Raw genomic sequence first — 19,714 nt, forward strand, 5'->3', positions numbered from 1 at the left:
CGATATTTTATTCAATGATCCACCTAACCAAACGTGGTGCATCGTGTATTAACTAGTATAATGAGTGACATCAGTAAATCCATCAGTTGGCCATGTTTTACTACAGTCGTTGTAGGCCTACATCCAAAATTCAACTTTGAACCGGCTTCCACTCGATTGTATTTGTGTTCTGCATGACTCTCTCGGCCATTGCAATGGTGCTCTAAAAATAGTTTTGGTTTTTCCGTTTGCGAGCAATACATGTACTACCTTGCTGCATACGTGAATCGTACAGTGAATGTTCTGACGTATTTTACTGAAGTTCATGACTTCGACTGCGCAGAGAGCATTGACATTGTGTTGGTTGACATTGTGGCTCGCAGTTCCTGTTGTCATGGTTGTTGCTTGATATACATGTATATTGTAGTAGAAAAACCCTCAAATTTCGTCTGAATTACAGGTTATTACTATCAAGGAGAATTGTGAAGTTTCTAAAGTTTTGAACTATTAAAGGTAGGTGACATTATAAGCTATTTATCAAAGGTAACAAGCTTTTGGTTTTCTGTGGTAAAGACGCGTACACCAACAAAATGGCGAACGTCGAGGTTAAGTTAGTAGGGGGCCTAGGGTTAAAGTTTCAAGGCCAAATACTGCCGTTTCTAACAGATTTTTAACTGAAACGTTTTTCCCTTAACCGTGGCGACGCCACGGATCATAGGCCTGGATTGATGACTTTATTTAATCGGAATAAATTGATAAATCGTGTTTTAAACGTTTGGTTGTGTTTTAGGAGCTATTTTCAGATAATGGCGGAAGCTGCAGCCCAAACCGTGTTGGACAAGATCAGCCAGGGGCATCTAGAATGTCCGATCTGTTGCTGTCGATTCAAGGATCCCAAGATACTTGACTGTCTGCACAGCTTCTGCCTGAACTGTCTGGAAGAGATGATCAGCAAACAGAAGTCAGAGGCAGAGAAGATAACATGTCCAGTCTGCAGGAGAGAGACGCAAGTTCCTGATGGAGGATTGAAGGGTCTTTCTAACTCTTTCGTTTTAAGGTCTCTCGTTGATGAATTTAACCAGCACGAACAGGTGCTTGGCGAGGCATCTGGACCTTCTCAAAGATGCGAAGAATGTGAAGAAGGTTTCGAGGCTATATCGAGATGCCTCGATTGCAAGGCGAACATCTGCAAGAAATGCAAAGAGGCACACCAACATCTTAAATACACCAAACACCATCGCATCGTTCCAATGCAGGATCTTGTCAAATCGAGGAGTATACCGACGAATGTGACCAAGACCGTCACACCAACATGTCGGGAGCACATTGAACAGCCGTTGTGTTTTCACTGTGAAACCTGTAATCAATTGATTTGCGCAATGTGTGCTGCAACCGAGCACCGGTCATCAGATCACAAGTACACAACAATCTCTGACGCCATGGAATCATTCCGTGAGAGTGTCAACGGCATATTGCAAAAGTTTAAGAAAATCAAAGAGCAGTTTGAATCGAACGCAGACTCGATCAAACATGCACGAGATAGATTACAAAGGAAACTGGCTCAGGGTCGTTGTGATATTTCTTTAAAAGCGGAGGCAGAAATTGCAAAAATCAGAAGCAAAGCAAAGTTTTTCACCGAAAAGTTTGACGAAATAGGTCAGGAGAGAGACAGAGAGTACGAAAAGGCGCTCATGCACAACTGTGACCAGGTGGAACGCGCAGATCAGATTGTCACGGCAGTAAATGACTTGATGAGACAAGCCGATGATTTCGAGCTTTTGGAGCTCAAGCCGAAGGTGATGCACAACTTGGAATTCCAGAAGGAGCTCAAGTGTGAACCGGCAAAGCTGGACATGGCGTTCATCGGAGTTAAATGTCAAGATATCGTCAGTGACTCGGATCTGGGGGAAATATTGCTTGAAGAGAAATGGCGGTTGAAGGAAGACTTCGGCAAGAAAGGCACTGGTGACGGGGAATTTCAGTTTGCAAGGGGCGTCACATGTTTCAGCAACGGTGACATCGTAGTATGTGACACAGTCTTGAAACAGGTATCGTTGTTTACCTCCACTGGGCAGTTCAAAACATCGATTGCCCAAGGAGCCGAATGTCATGCATTGGAAGATCCTTGGAGCGTGGCAGTGAACTGTGATGATCTGCTTTTTGCCACGGACGAAGATAAAGTGAAGGTTTTCAATGACGAGATACAGTTTGTTCGTGAGTTTGCACCTTCGGGTGACGATGCAGAGGGGCTATCAGAGAGTGATCTCCGTTGTATAGCCGTGGACAAGCAACGAGTAGCAGTGGCTGACTTTGGGAGAAAAGTCATCAGTGTCCACAACCTGGATGGATCGTTGATTGCAAGCACGTCAAACATCATGGTTCGGTATTACATAGCAATGAGCAACAAAGAGCAGTTAACTTTCACAAACTACGTAGAGAAGAGGTTGCTGTGCGTTGACTTTAAGGGTAATGAGGTGTTCAAAGTGATGCCATTATTGAAAGGGAAACCAGGGAGACCGACTGGTGTCCTGTGCGATGATGATGGGAGCATCTATGTCGCCGTTCACTCTGAGTCTGGTGAGTTCGGAGACGGTGAAGTGCAACATTACGACTCGAATGGTGCATTCATCGCAACAGTTGTTCAAGGGTTGTACAATCCTTCTGAAATGGCATTTACCCCCGCTGGTGACGTCGTTGTCGCAGACAGCCACTCTGTCAAGATCTTTAAGAGGATGTAATCGGCTTCGGCAATCATGCCCCCTCTGGTAGCCTGAAATCCACAAAGATGCAGGGGTGTAGCAAGGTCATTTTGACGGGGGGGGGTGTTCTTGAAAAGGGCACTACACATCCATGCTGAAATGGCCTCCGTAAACTCGAATAGTGGGGGGGGGGGTTCAAAATCGATAATTATGCGCAATAACAGACAATCTATGGTGCTTTTCAGAGCAATACACGTGCAAATTTTTTTAGAAGGCACACGTAACGGCCGATTTCTTTTTTTCCCCAACTTGATAGTTCTGATCATTTCATTCTTTGGAGAGATCTACGAATAATCTGGATCAATTAGCTCTGTATATTTTGCGTGTATATATTTCCTTTTGTTTACGTATGACGGGAGCGGGAGCACAATTTCAACGTTTCATGACAATGATCTTTTTGGTTTCCGTTCCGTGCAAAAAGTAAATTCATTTGGTTAATAATTAATGTATGAGCCATGAAAAGCTGTATATCACCATTGTTCAAATGTAACCGACCTCATCAGTATATTTTTGTCAACTTCTTGTTTTATGTTACCTCTTCGAAATCAAGAATGATGGTTTTTCACACGTTTTTTTTTTTTTCATATAATTAAAGAGGAAATTCTTAATGGAAAGGAATGACTTGAAAATGCTCAATCCTTTGTCAATCAAACGGCTGATTCACATTTTACACACGTACATATTGTATTTACCAGTGATGCTGGGCCTTGGCCTTAAGGCTGCCTTAAGGCTGGACTTTAGGGCCTTGGCCTTGAGGCTTAAAAGCAAAAGCCTTGGCCTTGAGGGATCGGTGCATTGCAATTTTGAGTCAAGGCTCTTCAAGGCCCATAGATTTTTGCATTTTCCAGATAAATCTGTTTAAAGTTTTGCTGTTACCATTTTAATCGTGTTAACATGGAGGAGGGAAATACCCTATAGATTTGTGTGTTGGGCACACTTTCACATTTATAGCATCACATTTTGTTACCATTGTAGCACATTTGATGATCAATCTGATTGGTTGAATATGTCTCCCTGATAAGTAGTAGTAGTAGTAGAAACATTAATTTCAATGTTGCCATTTCCACACAATAAAATGTTACAATGCCGTGTAAACATATTATACAGAGCAAAATGCAAGGAGATTTGCATGTTAATGTATCTGTTTTAGGTAATGCTACTATTTCTGACCATGTTGGCCCAGCAAATAAAAATTCTCCAAATCAGTTTTTTGTATCCCCCTTTTGTTACACTCGGGAGAATTGTGCGTCAATATAGAAGTAAATCATTTTGTTGTTTTAGTTGAGCCATATTCATGAAGACCTGAACTTGTAATTTAATAGATACGATGCAGTCATAAAACATTGTATGTGAGCATTTTGATTGCAATTATAGACCAGCTGTTCTTAATAAGTGATTCATAATGATGTGTCATGTGACTATAACTAGTTCGATATTAGTGGTCATTTTATAAAACAGGGCCTTGGCCTTGAGGGTTAAGCCTTGGCCTTATCCTTAAGGCTCGAGGGTCAAAGCCTTGGCCTTGGACTTGGCCTCGAGGGTCAAAGCCTTGGCCTTGGGCTTGGCCTTGAGGGTCAAAGCCTTGGCCTTGGACTTGGCCTTGAGGGTCAAAGCCTTGGCCTTGAGGGTCAAAGCCTTGGCCTCGGGCTTGGCCTTGAGGGTCAAAGCCTTGGCCTTGGACTTGGCCTTGAGGGTCAAAGCCTTGGCCTTGAGGGTCAAAGCCTTGGCCTTGGACTTGGCCAAGGGTTAAAGTCTTTGCTCCAACACTGGTATTTACACATCGCAAATATTTACAATAAAAACAATAACCCTTGCTTTCAATTTGGAATTTGGAATTTTTTTTAATTTGGAAATGAAATCTTTAAAAACGAACTCACAAAGGCATTCCATAGCCCTCGACATTTTATTGACAGATTTCCAGTAAGCATTTACACATTTTTATATTCAGACGTAGAAAAATATGTTTTTGTCTTTTAAATGATTATTTTTCTGAGGACAAAAGTTAAGGAGTTTTTGCCTCAAATGAATCACTGTCTATACAGTGGAAATGTATCATCTTTAGTAGGATTGAAACATGTTTCCTAAACTGAGTTATTCAACCTTCGAGACAATTTCAGTTTTAAACTCACTTCAATTTGCTTTGTTAATTACTTAAAATTAACCCACACTGAATGTTCTATTTTGTTGCAAAGGAATTACATTTGTCTTTCTCTAAAATTTCATTACCAGTTTCAATGCAGTGAACTTTAAGAGTGATAAAAAGTTGGTCTCCAATGCAAAAAAAAAATAATTAAGACATCCCCCCATTCGCCAGCCAAATGAAAATAAAGAATTTAAAAAATATATTTAAAAAATCTACAAATAAATAGTGAAAATGAAAAGGAAATTCAAGTTTGGAAAACAAATGGTGACATGGGTGTTGCCAGTCCAATATAAATGGGGGGGGGGGGGGGCCTCAAAAACAAGATTGCGGACAGACCACTCCACCACTAGAGCGCTGTGGTCAAGTGGTTACGGTGTTCGACTCGCCTGCTGTGGTACATGGGCTCAAACTCTGACGGGTACAAGGTGCTTGTGTTCTTGGGCAAGCCATTTTACTACAATTGCCTTTCTCCACCCAGGGGTATAAGTGGGTACCTGTGAAGGTAGAGACTAGAATGCGCTGATCTCGAGCTGCTGCAGAAACTGGTCTCAAGGCCTGATGAACAGAGGTAATAATTGTGAAGCGCCATTTTGAGGATAGGATAATGATTTTGCCAACAAAAAGGAACAGCAACGGTGAGGTGACACCCCCCCTTTCATCCCTCTCGCAACCCCCCCCCCCCCTTAATGGCAAGTCTATTTGTAAGTTCTTTCGTCCCAAATGTATTTTCAGGGTTAATCCTAGCATCCAGACTTTGTACAGGTATGTTACACATGGACAAGGTCCTAGTATCAGCCATCCGCTACCAGGCACTGAAGTCTGTTAATTTGGAAGATGACTTGGATTTCTTCTTGGACGAACTTGCGTCTGATGTGACCGATGTCTCAGCTGGTCGCTTGGTTGTGCTGGATGATAAAATAAAAAAAAAATAAAAAATGTTATTATTTTTGTCAAGACACACCTGTGTATAAAAAACCGATCAAATAAAAGCAAAACAGTCATATTTTTTCAAATGCAATTTTTGTTTCTCTATAATCCGATGTTTCATTTTTGTTAGATAACAATGGTTTCACAAGGTGTTATAATCTTTCTTTCTAAACATTTTAGTCCTTTAAGGCCAAAAAAAAAATATTCGGTCGCTGGTCAGACCAAAGTTCCAGAATTGACGCGGCGACGCGGCTTTTTTTTTTTCTTCTTCAAGCTTGGATTGTACAGACAAAGTGGGGTACTATTTTGCTTTTTTGGTGTCCTCATGTACATTGTTGCCCTCCATAATTTGCCTTGGTGCTCTCGATCATTTGCCTTGGTGCAATTTCCCATTCCTTGGTGCTCTTTGGTAAAAAAAATTGAGGAGGTGCGGCAATAGAGGGCTCTGTTGGAGCTACCGCGGAACATTTTGGAAAAAAAAAGATTGATGCGCATGATTAAAATCGACGCGCGCGCTGACCAGAGACCGACTTTTTTTTTTTTTGGCCTAATCCAATGATACATTCTTTGTTTGGTTTTCTTTAAACGATTGAGCACAATACAACTATTCACGTGTACCTCTTTTCTTCAGGGGGTGATGTGACAGTTGAGGGGATGTATTTCCCAACACCTTTTCTGTACGTCGCCGGTCTCTCTTCCGAAGTAGGAAGCACGCCGACAGTTTTGGGTCGGCCATCTTTCTTGGACTCGAGTTCTTCTTGTTTCTTCCTCCTTTCGTTGGCAAGCTGGGTAGCAGAAAAATAAGATGAACAGAAGATGAAATGTAAGATTTGATGAGTACTGCCTAGTAATTCACGTGAACGTACTGTACGTGTAACTTTAGGTAACTAACCCAATGTTGCTGAACTCAATAATGTCTAAATGCTTGCGATGACTTTGGGATTTTGTTGATTTAGTATCGATCTATGGGTGCTGTAGGATTCAGCAAACCATACACTTTGCTGTTATGTGAGTCTGTTGGACACAGCAGGCATCACATTTTGTTGTTGTTGGGTTGCGTTGGATCCAGCAGGCTGTGAAGTATGCGCCATTCTATAAATTTAGGGTGCAAAGTAAGCCATTTTCCCCAACTGTCAAAAGTTTGTAAATTTCGAATTAAGTATCTTTAACCCTAACCACCCTAACCGCCCTGAATCCTTCAAAATCCTCTTTGCCAAAGTGGAGGAATTTGGAGCATTGAGGTTACATGGCAAAAGTGCATTACTGATTTCATAGGATGCACTTTGTCAAGGTCTTGGGCAGGGCCTTGTGATGTTTTTGCTCAGTCAGGCATAAATATAGGCCTGGATTATGCTTGAAATCCTCCGTACTGCTCCAGGATGTCACTGGCCAGGCCTCAACATATTGACAGTCGCTGCTGAAGGATTTTGCAGAATTCAGGCAGTGGTCACCCCTACACAGACCATATTCAAGAAATAATTTTTCCATGAGGCTAAACGGAGGATTTTGCAGGATTGAGGCTACATCCTAACAAAAAGGCCTACGGAGTAAGGGTTACGAATGACTTCCAATTGTTTGTATTTGTTGGCTAGGTAGTTTGCTATTCATAATCACTCTTGTAGGACGACTGCATTAATGTTAATCGCCATGGGCATCGCGAGGGGTAAGGGGAAGGGGGCTTGCCCCCCGGAAAAGCACAACAAAAATGTTTAAAAAAAAGGAATAAAAAAGAAAGAAAAAGCGGCGCGAAGTCACATTGCTGTTAATTTCATGAGTTGGGGGCCAAATGTCCCTGCTCACCCTCGAAAAATGATAAATCGAGAATATGCTGGAAAAGTACAGTGATTTGGGGGGGGGGGGGACGTGTTTTGCCCCCCTCTAGAAAAAAATCCTGGTGACGCCCATGTTAATCACAGGCTATTTTGCTGATCCTTACACATATATTAAACGGAAACATTGCTTTAATGGCTTTAGGAAATTGAAATTGAAAGTTTCGATCAAATGTGTACATGTACATTGAACAAGAAGGCACGGTAATATTAATGTATATGTAAATATGGTGTATCAAGCTTTTTACATTTAGCATAATGTTTTTTCACTTTCTACTTCAGCCAAGTTGGCCCTTCATTCTACCGACTAAAACTTATTTCATTTGATCACGAAACTTACAAATTATTACAAGCAAATACGTTACAATATTTGTTGATACATGTACATCGCAAAATCTGTTCAATGTTATAAGCTAGATCTCTGTTAATTGCTTTACATCACAATGTTCAGACAACCGTACAGCAAATTGAAAGTCACATGTGTATTATAACAGAATGAGAAAAAGAACGCCATTTTTATGAATGATCTGGATGTTATTCCATTGTTGCAAACACTGTACTGATTTCTCTACATTGACTTTTAGGTGAAGTCAGAGGGGACGTACGGAGGCCCTATTAATTTAGTTTTCAGGTGCAACAACTGTTTACCACCATGGCATTTGGTCAATAGTCAATTATTTTTAGTCAATTATTTTTGGGGACAGACACAGACACACAGACCGACCGACCGACCGACGGCCGGCCGACCGACCACCTAGCGACATTTAGAAGTTCCTGCCAGAGCTTTAAAAAGATAAGCGAGCCTAGTAAAGCTGGTCCCAGAGCGTACACACGTCTATTCGATTGGGTTTAGAATGGATATCCACTGGAATTGCATGTCTCCAGATACTTTATCAATTCAGCAACCGATATTTTATTCAATGATCCACTTATAACCAAACGTGGTGAATCGTGTATTAACTAGTATAGTGACATCAGTAAATCAGCATTGGCCATGTTTTACTACAGTCGTTGTAGGCCTACTTCCAAAATTCAACTTTGAACCGGCTTCCACTCGATTGTATTTGTGTTCTGCATGACTCTCTCGGCCATTGCAATGGTGCTCTAAAAATAGTTTTGGTTTTTCCGTTTGCGAGCAATACATGTACATGTACTACCTTGCTGCATACGTGAATCGTACAGTGAACGTTCTGACGTATTTTGCTGTAGTTCATTCATGACTTTGACTGCGCAGAGAGCATTGTGTTGGTTGACATTGTGGCTCGCAGTTCCTGTTGTTGCTTGATATACATGTACATCTATATTGTAGTAGAAAACCCTCAAATTTCGTCTGAATTACAGGTTATTACTATCAAGGAGAATTGTGAAGTTTCTAAAGTTTTGAACTATTAAAGGTAGGTGACATTATAAGCTATTTATCAAAGGTAACAAGCTTTTGGTTTTCTGTGGTAAAGACGCGTACACCAACAAAATGGCGAACGTCGAGGTTAAGTTAGTAGAGGGCCTATGGGGTTAAAGTTTCAAGGCCAAATACTGCCGTTTCTAACAGATTTTTAACTGAAACGTTTTTCCCTTAACCATGGCGACGCCACGGATCATAGGACTGGATGGATGACTTTATTTAATCGGAATAAATTGATAAATCGTGTTTTAAACGTTTGGTTGTGTTTTAGGAGCTATTTTCAGATAATGGCGGAAGCTGCAGCCCAAACCGTGTTGGACAAGATCAGCCAGGGGCATCTAGAATGTCCGATCTGTTGCTGTCGATTCAAGGATCCCAAGATACTTGACTGTCTGCACAGCTTCTGCCTGAACTGTCTGGAAGAGATGATGAGCAAACAGAAGTCAGAGGCAGAGAAGATAACATGTCCAGTCTGCAGGAGAGAGACGCAAGTTCCTGATGGAGGATTGAAGGGTCTTTCTAACTCTTTCGTTTTAAGGTCTCTCGTTGATGAATTTAACCAGCACGAACAGGTGCTTGGCGAGGCATCTGGACCTTCTCAAAGATGCGAAGAATGTGAAGAAGGTTTCGAGGCTATATCGAGATGCCTCGATTGCAAGGCGAACATCTGCAAGAAATGCAAAGAGGCACACCAACATCTTAAATACACCAAACACCATCGCATCGTTCCAATGCAGGATCTTGTCAAATCGAGGAGTATACCGACCAATGTGACCAAGACCGTCACACCAACATGTCGGGAGCACATTGAACAGCCGTTGTGTTTTCACTGTGAAACCTGTAATCAATTGATTTGCGCAATGTGTGCTGCAACCGAGCACCGGTCATCAGATCACAAGTACACAACAATCTCTGACGCCATGGAATCATTCCGTGAGAGTGTCAACGGCATATTGCAAAAGTTTAAGAAAATCACAGAGCAGTTTGAATCGAACGCAGACTCGATCAAACATGCACGAGATAGATTACAAAGGAAACTGGCTCAGGGTCGTTGTGATATTTCTTTAAAAGCGGAGGCAGAAATTGCAAAAATCAGAAGCAAAGCAAAGTTTCTCACCGAAAAGTTTGACGAAATAGGTCAGGAGAGAGACAGAGAGTACGAAAAGGCGCTCATGCACAACTGTGACCAGGTGGAACGCGCAGATCAGATTGTCACGGCAGTAAATGACTTGATGAGACAAGCCGATGATTTCGAGCTTTTGGAGCTCAAGCCGAAGGTGATGCACAACTTGGAATTCCAGAAGGAGCTCAAGTGTGAACCGGCAAAGCTGGACATGGCGTTCATCGGAGTTAAATGTCAAGATATCGTCAGTGACTCGGATCTGGGGGAAATATTGCTTGAAGAGAAATGGCGGTTGAAGGAAGACTTCGGCAAGAAAGGCACTGGTGACGGGGAATTTCAGTTTGCAAGGGGCGTCACATGTTTCAGCAACGGTGACATCGTAGTATGTGACACAGTCTTGAAACAGGTATCGTTGTTTACCTCCACTGGGCAGTTCAAAACATCGATTGCCCAAGGAGCCGAATGTCATGCATTGGAAGATCCTTGGAGCGTGGCAGTGAACTGTGATGATCTGCTTTTTGCCACGGACGAAGATAAAGTGAAGGTTTTCAATGACGAGATACAGTTTGTTCGTGAGTTTGCACCTTCGGGTGACGATGCAGAGGGGCTATCAGAGAGTGATCTCCGTTGTATAGCCGTGGACAAGCAACGAGTAGCAGTGGCTGACTTTGGGAGAAAAGTCATCAGTGTCCACAACCTGGATGGATCGTTGATTGCAAGCACGTCAAACATCATGGTTCGGTATTACATAGCAATGAGCAACAAAGAGCAGTTAATTTTCACAAACTACGTAGAGAAGAGGTTGCTGTGCGTTGACTTTAAGGGTAATGAGGTGTTCAAAGTGATGCCATTATTGAAAGGGAAACCAGGGAGACCGACTGGTGTCCTGTGCGATGATGATGGGAGCATCTATGTCGCCGTTCACTCTGAGTCTGGTGAGTTCGGAGACGGTGAAGTGCAACATTACGACTCGAATGGTGCATTCATCGCAACAGTTGTTCAAGGGTTGTACAATCCTTCTGAAATGGCATTTACCCCCGCTGGTGACGTCGTTGTCGCAGACAGCCACTCTGTCAAGATCTTTAAGAGGATGTAATCGGCTTCGGCAATCATGCCCCCTCTGGTAGCCTGAAATCCACAAAGATGCAGGGGTGTAGCAAGGTCATTTTGACGGGGGGGGGGGGGGGGGTGTTCTTGAAAAGGGCACTACACATCCATGCTGAAATGGCCTCCGTAAACTCGAATAGTGGGGGGGGGGTTCAAAATCGATAATTATGCGCAATAACAGACAATCTATGGTGCTTTTCAGAGCAATACACGTGCAAATTTTTTTAGAAGGCACACGTAACGGCCGATTTCTTTTTTTCCCCAACTTGATAGTTCTGATCATTTCATTCTTTGGAGAGATCTACGAATAATCTGGATCAATTAGCTCTGTATATTTTGCGTGTATATATTTCCTTTTGTTTACGTATGACGGGAGCGGGAGCACAATTTCAACGTTTCATGACAATGATCTTTTTGGTTTCCGTTCCGTGCAAAAAGTAAATTCATTTGGTTAATAATTAATGTATGAGCCATGAAAAGCTGTATATCACCATTGTTCAAATGTAACCGACCTCATCAGTATATTTTTGTCAACTTCTTGTTTTATGTCACCTCTTCGAAATCAAGAATGATGGTTTTTCACACGTTTGTTTTTTTTTTCATATAATTAAAGAGGAAATTCTTAATGGAAAGGAATGACTTGAAAATGCTCAATCCTTTGTCAATCAAACGGCTGATTCACATTTTACACACGTACATATTGTATTTACCAGTGATGCTGGGCCTTGGCCTTAAGGCTGCCTTAAGGCTGGACTTTAGGGCCTTGGCCTTGAGGCTTAAAAGCAAAAGCCTTGGCCTTGAGGGATCGGTGCATTGCAATTTTGAGTCAACGCTCTTCAAGGCCCATAGATTTTTGCATTTTCCAGATAAATCTGTTTAAAGTTTTGCTGTTACCATTTTAATCGTGTTAACATGGAGGAGGGAAATACCCTATAGATTTGTGTGTTGGGCACACTTTCACATTTATAGCATCACATTTTGTTACCATTGTAGCACATTTGATGATCAATCTGATTGGTTGAATATGTCTCCCTGATAAGTAGTAGTAGTAGTCGAAACATTTATTTCAATGTTGCCATTTCCACACAATAAAATGTTACAATGCCGTGTAAACATATTATACAGAGCAAAATGCAAGGAGATTTGCATGTTAATGTATCTGTTTTAGGTAATGCTACTATTTCTGACCATGTTGGCCCAGCAAATAAAAATTCCCCAAATCAGTTTTTTGTATCCCCCTTTTGTTACACTCGGGAGAATTGTGCGTCAATATAGAAGTAAATCATTTTGTTGTTTTAGTTGAGCCATATTCATGAAGACCTGAACTTGTAATTTAATAGATACGATGCAGTCATAAAACATTGTATGTGAGCATTTTGATTGCAATTATAGACCAGCTGTTCTTAATAAGTGATTCATAATGATGTGTCATGTGACTATAACTAGTTCGATATTAGTGGTCATTTTATAAAACAGGGCCTTGGCCTTGAGGGTTAAGCCTTGGCCTTATCCTTAAGGCTCGGGGGTCAAAGCCTTGGCCTTGGACTTGGCCTCGAGGGTCAAAGCCTTGGCCTTGGGCTTGGCCTTGAGGGTCAAAGCCTTGGCCTTGAGGGTCAAAGCCTTGGCCTCGGGCTTGGCCTTGAGGGTCAAAGCCTTGGCCTTGGACTTGGCCTTGAGGGTCAAAGCCTTGGCCTTGAGGGTCAAAGCCTTGGCCTTGGACTTGGCCAAGGGTTAAAGTCTTTGCTCCAACACTGGTATTTACACATCGCAAGTATTTACAATAAAAACAATAACCCTTGCTTTCAATTTGGAATTTGGAATTTTTTTTAATTTGGAAATGAAATCTTTAAAAACGAACTCACAAAGGCATTCCATAGCCCTCGACATTTTATTGACAGATTTCCAGTAAGCATTTACACATTTTTATATTCAGACGTAGAATAAAATGTTTTTGTCTTTTAAATGATTATTTTTCAGAGGACAAAAGTTAAGAAGTTTTTTGCGTCAAATGAATCACTGTCTTTACAGTGGAAATGTATCGTCTTTAGTAAGATTGAAACATGTCTCCTGAACTGAGTTATTCAACCTTCGAGACAATTTCAGTTTTAAATTGACTTCAATTTGCTTTAATTAATTAATTGAAATTAACCCACACTGAATGTTCTATTTTGTTGCAAAGGAATTACATTTGTCTTTCTCTAAAATGTCATTACCAGTTTCAATGCAGTGATAAAAAGTTGGTCTCCAATTGGAAATAAGAATAAGGGATTAAAAAAATATATTAAAAAATCTACAAATAAATAGTGAAAATGAAAAAGAAATTCAATGGGGGGGGGGGGGGGGGGGCGTAAAAATCAAGATTGCGAACAGACCACTCCACCACTAGGAGCCCAGCAGAGGTAACCTGTCAATCACAAAATTGAAAAGTAAGGGGGGGCGGGGCATCATCTGACTAACGGGGTGCTATTTAAAGTGGATTAGACTGGACACTGTCAGACAATAGGTGCCACTATATGCCTACAGACACGCCATTTTGAGAACAGGTTAATGATTTTGCCAACAAAAAGGAATAGCAACGGGGAGGTGACAACCTCCCCCCCCCCCCCCCCCTTCATCCCTCTCGCAACCCCCCCTTAATGGCAAGTTTATTTATAAGTTCTTTCGTCCCAAATGTATTTTCAGGGTTAATCCTAGCATCCAGACTTTCTACAGGTATGTTACACATGGACAAGGTCCTAGCATCAGCCATCCGCTACCAGGCACTGAAGTCCGTTAATTTGGAAGATGACTTGGATTTCTTCTTGGACGAACTTGTGTCTGATGTGACAGCTGTCTCAGCTGATCGCTTGGTTGTGCTGGATGATAAAAAAAACAACAAATGTTATTATTTTTGTCAAGGCACACCTGTGTATAAAAAACCTATCAAATAAAAGCAAAACAGTCATATATTTTCAAATGCGATTTTTTGTTTCTCCATAGTCCGATTTTTCATCCTTGTTATCTAACAAGGATGAAAAATCGGACTATGGAGAAACAAAAAATTATAACACCTTGTGAAACCATTGTTATCTAACAATGGTTTCACAAGGTGTTATAATCTTTCTTTCTAAACATTTTAGTCCTTTATTCAAATGATACATTCTTTGTTTGGTTGTCTTTAAACGATTGAGCACAATACGACTATTCATATGTACCTCTTTTCTTCAGGGGGTGATGTGACAGTCGAGGGGATGTATTTCCCAACACCTTTTCTGTACGTCGCCGGTCTCTCTTCCGAAGTAGGAAGCACGCCGACAGTTTTGGGTCGGCCATCTTTCTTGGACTCGAGTTCTTCTTGTTTCTTCCTCCTTTCGTTGGCAAGCTGGGTAGCAGAAAAAAAAGATGAAACGAAGATGAAATGTAAGATTTGATGAGTACTGCCTAGTAATTCACGTGAACGTACTGTACGTGTAACTTTTGGTAACTAACCCAATGTTGCTGAACTCAATAATGTCTAAATGCTTGCGACGACTTTGGGATTTTGTTGATTTAGTATCGATCTATGGGTGCTGTAGGATTCAGCAAACCATACACTTTGCTGTTATGTGAGTCTGTTGGACACAGCAGGTATCACACTTTGTTGTTGTTGGGTTGCGTTGGATCCAGCAGGCTGTGAAGTATGCGCCATTCTATAAATTTAGGGTGCAAAGTAAGCCATTTTCCCCAACTGTCAAAAGTTTGTAAATTTCGAATTAAGTATCTTTAACCCTAACCACCCTAACCGCCCTGAATCCTTCAAAATCCTCTTTGCCAAAGTGGAGGAATTTGGAGCATTGAGGTTACATGGCAAAAGTGCATTACTGATTTCATAGGATGCACTTTGTCAAGGTCTTGGGCCGGGCCTTGTGTTGTTTTTGCTCAGTCATGCATAAACATAGGCCTGGATTATGCTTGAAATCCTCCGTACTGCTCCAGGATGTCACTGGCCAGGCCTCAACATATTGACAGTCACTGCTGCAGGATTTTGCTGCAGGATTCAGGCAGTGGTCACCCCTACTCAGACCATATTCAAGAAATATTTTTTCCATGAGGCTAATTGGAGGATTTTGCAGGATTGAGGCTACATCCTAACAAAAAGGCCTACGGAGTAAGGGTTATGAATGACTTCCAATTGTTTGTATTTTTTGGCTAGGTAGTAAGCTATTCATAATCACTCTTGGGGGATGACTGCATTAAGAAGTGCATCAGCATGATAAACTCATACATGTCAGATGTTACAGGGACAGGAAAAAATGGGGACCCCAAATTTATAGAATGACCCTACGCTATTGATGTATTTTATTGGATACAGGAGATATTGGATTTTATGGGATAAAGGTCAGTGTATTTACGAAGTGTCATGGCCTAGCGATTAAGCACCGCACCGGACTCATGCGCTGGTGTTTCAGGGGCAGCAATGTGGGTTCAGCCCGGGTCTGGACACTTGTGCCCTTAAGCAAGGCACTTAACCATTATTGCTTCGTCCTTCGGATGGGACGTAAAGCTGTAGGTCCCGTGTGTTGAGTGATGTAATGCACGTAAAAGAACCCAGTAATTAGAGACTTGTCGCTAAGAGAAAGGGTTTGCCCCCGTGTTTCTGGCCTCCTGTTAAAACTCGGAGTATTTAGGAGAAGAACCAACCAAGAACCTACAGTGAAGTTGAAGCGGGTTAACATTCAGATAATTTGTTTTACCTCTTCGTCGACTTCATCGAATGGATTGACAAAGATGATGACATCCTCAAGGGTGATTGTTTCCTTGGGTCGATCCTTCTTGTCTGTCTCGATTCTCTCCATGTTAGCTAGGGTGTCCATACCTCCAACTACCCTGAATAAATGGAAATGAGACAGAGATTCATGATGAAATCCGAGCACGAACACTAGATGGCGCTTCGTGACCTCTTTCAAGCGCCCATGTGGACGGGACACACTGCATGTGCATACTGGTTTCTGCTCAAATGGCTTGAAGTTTGCACAACTAAAGCCCCAGTCACACATTCACGGTTTGGAGCTACGGATATCCACGGTTTAAAATTCGTGATAAACCGTGGGAGTACCGTAATCATCCTTAGTACATCCGTGGTTATCCCTCATCTTCCTTGGGTATTCGTGGATGGGCTACGGAAGTGTGAAATGGGTCAAAACTTCCGTGGTGAATCATCATGAAAATCAATCTGTAGTGCAACTGTGGGACATCCGTAGGACAACCGTACTTCTACGAAATAATATTCGTGGCTATTCGTGCATATTCTTGGAGATTCGTAGCTCATTCGTGGTAGAAATCTCTACGAATTCGCTACGAATGTCCTACGGATATGCCCAGATATGCTAGGATTCTGCTAAGGTTGTACTACGAATATGTATGCTTTATTCGTAGGAGAACCTTGGTCATCCGTGACCCCATCGCAGACGACCATGGGGTTAACGTCAATATTCTTAGTAATACCGTTGATAATCTTAGGTATATCAAACTCAATACTTTGGTCTCATATTGTCAGGAGTCAGGTTGGCGAAGTGGGCCTCGCCTCCCACCTCTATGGTCATGGTCCCGGGTTCGATTCCTGCCCCGGTCCACATATGAATTGGGTTTATTCTCTTCCTGATTCCCTGGGTTTTCTCAAGACTATTCTTCAACATTTTTCTCTCATCTCTAATTTTTTTTCTCATTGTCTTCCTTCTACAGATCCGGCTTTCAAGCTACAGTGCCTAGGGCGCTTTGGAGGATTCCTTGGTTTCATTACCGGAAATAATTAATTTATAATAATAAATAATCACATTTCATGTTCAAGGGTGTGAGTGACCACTGAAAAAAAATAGCTGAAAACAGCTGGAAAAGTGCAAAAAAGCTGAACTTTGGAAATCTCCTATACTTTTGTGCACAACAACTGAGGGAAAAAGCTGAAAAAAGCTGAAATCCACCACAAAAAAAGCTGAAATCAGCTTTAAAGCTGAGATTTCACACCCCTGATGTTCCTAAAGCAGTGTATGGACCCATTTTGAGTCCCCCAAAACAACTCATTTCAATTCAACTTACCTGCCGAAAATTGTGTGCTTCTTGTCCAAATGCTTGCAAGACCGATACGTGATGAAGCTGCACAAACGACAAGTTAATTAAAAAAAAAAATCATCAAATTGTGAGTATTATTGCAATGAACCTTTCTGATGTTTGATGTTTTCAACATCAAACATCCAACAACTAACACTGAGAAGTCATCCATTGACACATTCTTGGTACTTTGTACTTCAAAATCGGGTCAGCCTTCTCTATGAAAAGTTAGGGTAGTTGAACGTACAGCCCCAAAACCTTTAAAAAGTTTTGAGAAAATTCAGGGCTGTTTATACAATTATTCAATTAAAATTTGCAACCAAAATTAAGCAATTGTAACAAAGTGCATTCTTTGAAATTGAATCCCATAGCTGTCAACTTTCAAAATCGAAATTAGTAATCATGCAACTCGCGTGGTCATTTTCAACTGCGCATACATTAACAGTATCTGTACCAGCTTTACCAACATCACGTATAGGTACATGGTTTACACACATGCATACCCTCCTTGTTGTGATTAATAATGTACTGTAGGCCATAGAATAATTAAAAAACAAAACAAAAAATTATAAAAAGCTTAATTAATTTTGTTTTAATTAATTTTGTTTTACTGTCAAATAATAACAATAATAACATGCGCATATTTTTCTGAGATGCATGCTATCGATGTTGAGTTTTGAGTTCGTATGTTTTTACACACATTTAGGGCCAAATATCTTGTAATTTAACAAGAAATTCGTAATAATTACAACAATTTGTTAAAGTTGGCAGCTATGAAATCCAACCCCAAAAAACCCAGCCCAAAGCTTGAAAAGCAAGACTATTTTGAAGAAATGTTTATTGAAATCAAAACATTTTTTTCAGACTATCACCTCTCCAACTTGTGCTCAAATCAACATGGGCCCACTTTGACCAGAACCGTGTCTGAAAAAAACGCAGGTAGACAAGGTATAACGTTCACACTCATGGTTTTGTACACAGGTTGGCTGTAGATTTTGGACTTTCTACCGAGGTACAATCTCTCAACCCAGGTCCTGACCAGGGTTAGATTTCACCCGTATAGAGCGCTGGACTCGAGTAGAAGCCGTGCTGGGTTCTTGCTAGTGTGAAAAAGGTTTCCTGAAATCTCGGGGTTTGACCTTGGTCAACACCAAGATTTTGGATGGTGTGAAAAGGCCTTAAATAGTAGAGCACCATGGTCCAGTGGTTACGGTGTTTGACTCACGCGTGGGTTCAAATCCTGCCAGGAACATGGTGTTTGTGCCCTTGGAAAGGGTTCGACCTTAACTTTTTTTTCACTAGCCAGCTGGGCTACTGAAACAGACTCTTAACTAGCCTGCGGGCATTTTCACTAGCCCGCATGTTTTTCTTTTATACAGTGTCTTGTAAACAAAAAAGTGAATACATGTAAACATGTATCATGAGGCAATGTTGTCTTAATAGTTTTTAATAAACAGATCTAATAATATAACCCTAAACAGTTAACACAAATTATACACAAATTGATATAGGTTTGCTTTCTGAATTTCATGATTTATTTCTTCATGTCCTTTCATCTTTGCCATATTCCAATAAAGTTTTGACTCACCAACCGGGCTACTTGAGGAATAGTTTGACTAGCCCGCTGCTGTTTTGACTAGCATTTGGCTAGCCGGCTACCGCTAATTTCGAACCCTGGTAAGACACTTAACTACAATTGCCTCTTTCCACCCAGGAGTATTAATGGGTTCCTGTGAGGGTCGAAGACCGATTGAGAGCTGATATCGGCTGCCGCGTGGTCTCATGGACCAATGAACAGGTGAATAATTGTAAAACATTTGGAGATGGAAAGTGCTACATAAGCACTACGATTATTATTAAATAACCGACTTACAACTGTGATTTGTTGGTGTTTGGTCCAGAGTTTGCCATACTGAGCACACCGCGGCCCGTATGTGATAGGGTCGACTTAAATTCATCCTTGAATGGCTGGACCCAAGCAGACTCACCACCTTAGGGGTCAAGGAAAAAGAGGGTTTAGTGAAAAAAGAAATAGATCAACGTCTTGTAAGAAGAACTTTGCATTTTTGGGAGATCTAAGGGCAAAACCCAAAGCTGTTACTTTTGGCTTATTGGAAAGGACATTGATTTCCAATGAGGTACAGAATATCAAATTCTAACAAAATCTGATGGACTTAAAGATATTTTAAGTTTCCACGTTTCAGGTCCCAGAAATTTTCAAAATCAAAAATTTGTTGTTAAAGTTTCCCAAATGAACTCACATTAATTAAAATTGAAAATGAAATACAGTAAACTCCAGCTAAACCGGCACTCTCAGGACCAGAGAATTTGTGACGACTTACGCGAATGCCGATATCGGCTGTAAGTCGTCATTTGGCTGAC

General features: G+C 41.2%; 3 protein-coding genes across 5 annotated transcripts in view; 2 read left to right on the forward strand and 1 right to left on the reverse strand.

Moving 5' to 3' along the window:
- The first annotated feature begins 773 nt into the window (after positions 1–773).
- LOC119730844 (E3 ubiquitin-protein ligase TRIM56-like) lies at positions 774–2,778 on the forward strand. The gene has a single exon (XM_038203894.1). The coding sequence runs from the start codon at positions 786–788 to the stop codon at positions 2,715–2,717; it is 1,932 nt and encodes a 643-aa protein (XP_038059822.1). The 5' UTR covers positions 774–785; the 3' UTR covers positions 2,718–2,778.
- Positions 2,779–4,553: 1,775 nt separating this feature from the next.
- LOC119730310 (RING-type E3 ubiquitin-protein ligase PPIL2-like) overlaps positions 4,554–19,714 on the reverse strand; it is a 28,311-nt gene continuing 13,150 nt past the window's right edge. For 2 of the 3 annotated variants that reach the window (XM_038203139.1, XM_038203137.1), the window contains exons 14-18: positions 19,206–19,323; positions 17,321–17,377; positions 15,982–16,114; positions 14,464–14,630; positions 13,869–14,124 (exon numbers count right to left, since the gene is read on the reverse strand). In XM_038203139.1, coding sequence (XP_038059067.1) covers positions 14,022–14,124; positions 14,464–14,630; positions 15,982–16,114; positions 17,321–17,377; positions 19,206–19,323 — 578 coding nt within the window. In that variant the 3' untranslated portion in view covers positions 13,869–14,021. Of the gene's footprint in view, positions 5,787–13,868; positions 14,125–14,463; positions 14,631–15,981; positions 16,115–17,320; positions 17,378–19,205; positions 19,324–19,714 lie in introns of those variants that run through there. The other variant, XM_038203138.1, reaches the window with a different exon arrangement.
- LOC119730309 (E3 ubiquitin-protein ligase TRIM56-like) lies at positions 9,315–11,319 on the forward strand. The gene has a single exon (XM_038203136.1). It carries the CDS (start codon positions 9,327–9,329, stop codon positions 11,256–11,258), a length of 1,932 nt encoding a protein of 643 aa, XP_038059064.1. The 5' UTR covers positions 9,315–9,326; the 3' UTR covers positions 11,259–11,319.

This window comes from Patiria miniata, unplaced genomic scaffold, assembly GCF_015706575.1.
Source record: "Patiria miniata isolate m_02_andy unplaced genomic scaffold, ASM1570657v1 HiC_scaffold_22, whole genome shotgun sequence".
Taxonomy (NCBI): domain Eukaryota; kingdom Metazoa; phylum Echinodermata; class Asteroidea; order Valvatida; family Asterinidae; genus Patiria; species Patiria miniata.